Source organism: Dendropsophus ebraccatus, chromosome 12, assembly GCF_027789765.1.
Source record: "Dendropsophus ebraccatus isolate aDenEbr1 chromosome 12, aDenEbr1.pat, whole genome shotgun sequence".
NCBI lineage: Eukaryota > Metazoa > Chordata > Amphibia > Anura > Hylidae > Dendropsophus > Dendropsophus ebraccatus.
The window spans coordinates 77,347,439-77,350,841 of record NC_091465.1 but is presented as its reverse complement, the minus strand read 5'-3'; the positions used below and the strand labels follow the sequence as shown (position 1 = coordinate 77,350,841).

At 38.6% G+C, this 3,403-nt stretch overlaps 1 protein-coding gene across 1 annotated transcript; it reads left to right on the top strand.

Moving 5' to 3' along the window:
* Positions 1-403: 403 nt before the first annotated feature.
* LOC138768775 (N-formyl peptide receptor 3-like) lies at positions 404-1,315 on the top strand (the record flags this gene model as incomplete). Its single annotated transcript, XM_069946733.1, has 1 exon — positions 404-1,315. A coding segment is annotated over one exon (912 nt), but the record flags the coding sequence as incomplete, so codon positions are not given.
* Positions 1,316-3,403: the final 2,088 nt, after the last annotated feature.

The following is a 3,403-nucleotide window of genomic DNA, read 5'->3' as shown; positions in this document are numbered from 1 at the left end:
TGCTCAATGGGTAAACACTGTTTACCCATTGAGCACATATACATATATATTGTGGCGATCCATCTCAAAGACAGTCTTAGGCTATGTTCATACAAAGACGGTGCCAGCGATAAACACTCCCGTGACCAGAAGTGCTGAAATATATTCAATAAGAAAACAGCAGCACTCCAGTGGATACATTTAAAAAAAACATGGAGACCTACCACCACCATCTGGCCATAAGATCGAATTTGCCCCCTGCCTTCCATGTACACCACTAAAAACAAGGGTAACTTTTTTGAAGCTATAAATTCATCATAATCTGAACATCTCTCTATCATGTTTTTTCAGGTCATTTTACAAAAACTATGAGACAAGTAACACAACTTACAGCAGCTTTGGTCTTTCAGACATTTTTAAGAAGACAACAGTTACCTTCTATAGCATCATTTTTGTCCTTGGGATTATCGGTAATGGATTAGTCATCTGGATTGCCGGATTCAGGATGAAGACAGTCAGTGCCGTGTGGTTCCTCAATCTGGCCGTTGCGGACTTCCTCTGCTGTGCGTCTCTTCCTTTGCGCATGGCAGAGTTTATTTACCCTTACACATTTCAACAAGTAATTTCTTGCATTTTGAACATTATTCTGTTCAATCTAAACATGAGCGCCAGTGTTCTTTTCCTGACCGCCATGAGTATTGACCGCTGTGTGTCCGTCACTTGGCCGTTTTGGGCTAAAGTTCATAGGACACATAAGCTCGTGAGAATCACTGCCGCTATCATTTGGCTGCTGAGTTTCCTCCTAAGTGCTTTTATAATTTACTTCTATGGATTTTTTTTGGTTAATTTGAATGAATGGTGTTTATTCTCTTTTATCTTCATAGATTATGACCATATCTATAGGATTCCTGTACAACTGATCCGGTTACTTATAATGTTTCTGATCCCTTTTCTCATCATCTTGATCAGTTATGTCACCATTTTCTTCAAGATTAAAACCAGTAAGAGACCCCAGAGATCCCAGAGGCCGTACAGGATCATCACCGCTGTTATATTGTGTTTCTTTATCTGCTGGTGTCCATATTACATCTGGCCGCTAACACCCATGTATGATGAAAACAACGTCCCATTCTATGTATTACATGCTATTGTTATTAACCTGGCTTTCCTTAATAGTTGCATCAATCCGATCATTTATGTTCTTATGGGCCAAGACATTAAACATGGATTCTGTAGATCTATCCCCTCCAGGCTTGAGAAAGCCTTAACAGAACCACCTGATGATCCATGCAGAGGACCCCAGGATGTACAGCATACTTACAATACAGATGTATAAAATATATTCCTTTTATCTATGTGGGCCTGCTAAAAAGAACTTTCACATAATTTTCAAAGATGAAAATTTTATTTACATTAAGTAGTATAAACCTATTTTAGTATAAACCTATTTAATGGAGCGCAATTACATCTCATTTAGCAGCTTTACTATGTAGATTGGGGGAGAATCAGCAGAATCATCTCATTATTATCACTGTCTAATTTTGGGTTATGTTTATATGTTATGTATGTATATAATGGCTGGGACTTGTAGCTGGATATGACACATAGCACACATTATAATGATACTGTACATTGGTGGCATGTTGATTGGTTCAAACTGTGTAAACACCAATCAGGCTTGTGATACATAAATAGTATATTTTCAGGTATTTTTTAAAAAGAACTTTTTCTTTTTGTAATATATAGGGTGGTCCAAAAGTAGGTGGACAGTATGTGTAATAGGGTTATCATGGGGGAGATTTATCAAACATGGTGAAACAGGCCCAGTTGCCCCTAGCAACCAATCACATTCCACCTTTCATTTTCCAAAGAGTCTGTGAGGAATGAAAGGTGGAATCTGATTGGTTGCTAGGGGCAACAGGGCCTGTTTCACTTTACACCATGTTTGATAAATCTCCCCCTATGTCTATAAAATTTCCAGAGTTTTGAAATTATAATGTAAATTTATAAGTAAAATATATTCCAAATACAATGAGAGATGTTGATAATTCTTTGCATTAGGCTATAACAATAGAATTTCCAGGAGGAATTACACTGTCAACGAATAAAAGCGGATGGGGGGGCAATTGTTGGGAAAGAACAGCAGACCCCAATTGTTTAAAGGGATTATCCAGTGCTCCAAAAACATGGCCACTTTTCCCCCTCTCTTGTCTCCAGATTGGGTGGGGTTTGAAACTCAGTTTCATTGAAGTTAATGGAGCTTAATTGCAAACCACACCTGAACTGGAGATAAGAGTAGGGCAAAAGTAACCATGTTTTTGTAGCGCTGGATAACACTTCTTATCCTTTTAAGTCGATCACTCACACTTACTAAGATGGTGTGAAAGGTGTTAAATTTGTGCAACCACACATAGGATTCAATAGATTCTAGAAGTGATAGAATCTGCTCAGCTAGATGTAATTCAGCCTTGTGTACCACAGTGAGAGATAGAGAGAGATAGGATTTTGTGCAGTAATGCTGGGTTTACACGAAGCGATAATTCACCCAATTGATCGTTTAACGATTTTGAAGCAAGGATTTGGTTTTTATAACGATCGGAATTTAGACTAATAAACCGTTAAAAAATTCATAAGAAAAATCGTTACTGCAATCGTTTTTAAGATCGCTTAAGCCCATCTTTTTCGTAGGGTGAATCTTTGAAAGACTGTTTACACGAAGCGATCTGCGAATTTTAAGCGAACGACAAACGACGATTTGAGAACATGTTGAAAGATCAAAATGAACGATTTCTCACTGGTCGCTTGATCGTTTGCGGTGCTTAGACAGAACGATTATCGCTCAAATGCGATCGTTATTGCGAAAGTTTGAACGATAATTATAATCGTTCCGTGTAAATGCGGCAAGCAAGTGCTGCTCAACTGCATCTCATTGTCTCATGGCCAGTGCATCAGATTCAGCAGCGTGCAACATGGCACAGAATTGAACAGACAGGGAGACATAAGAATTCTCTGCATTAGAGGGGTTATCCAGCATTAGAAAAACATGGCCGCTTTCTTCCTGAGACAGCACCACTCCTTTCTCCAGTTAAGCTCCAATCACTTCAAAAGAACTGAGTTGCAAAACCTGAGCCCGTACTGGAGACTAGAGTCATGCATATTTTTGGGCCATTGTTTTGGGGTCCGAAACCGAATCTTAAAGGTAAAATTTGTACCAGACGATCTGAACTTTGGCTCATCTCTAATTATGTTATATGAAATAAGTCTTTGCCATCATATGTGGTTATTTTACTCATTCTGTATGTGACAACAAAGATACCCTAAAGGTTTCCTTCCATGGGGCAAATATCTAGTACATAGGATGATTATTGCCCCCTGTAATAGACTCAGTGATCAGTCGAATAACAACAGTGATGCTCATACCTGA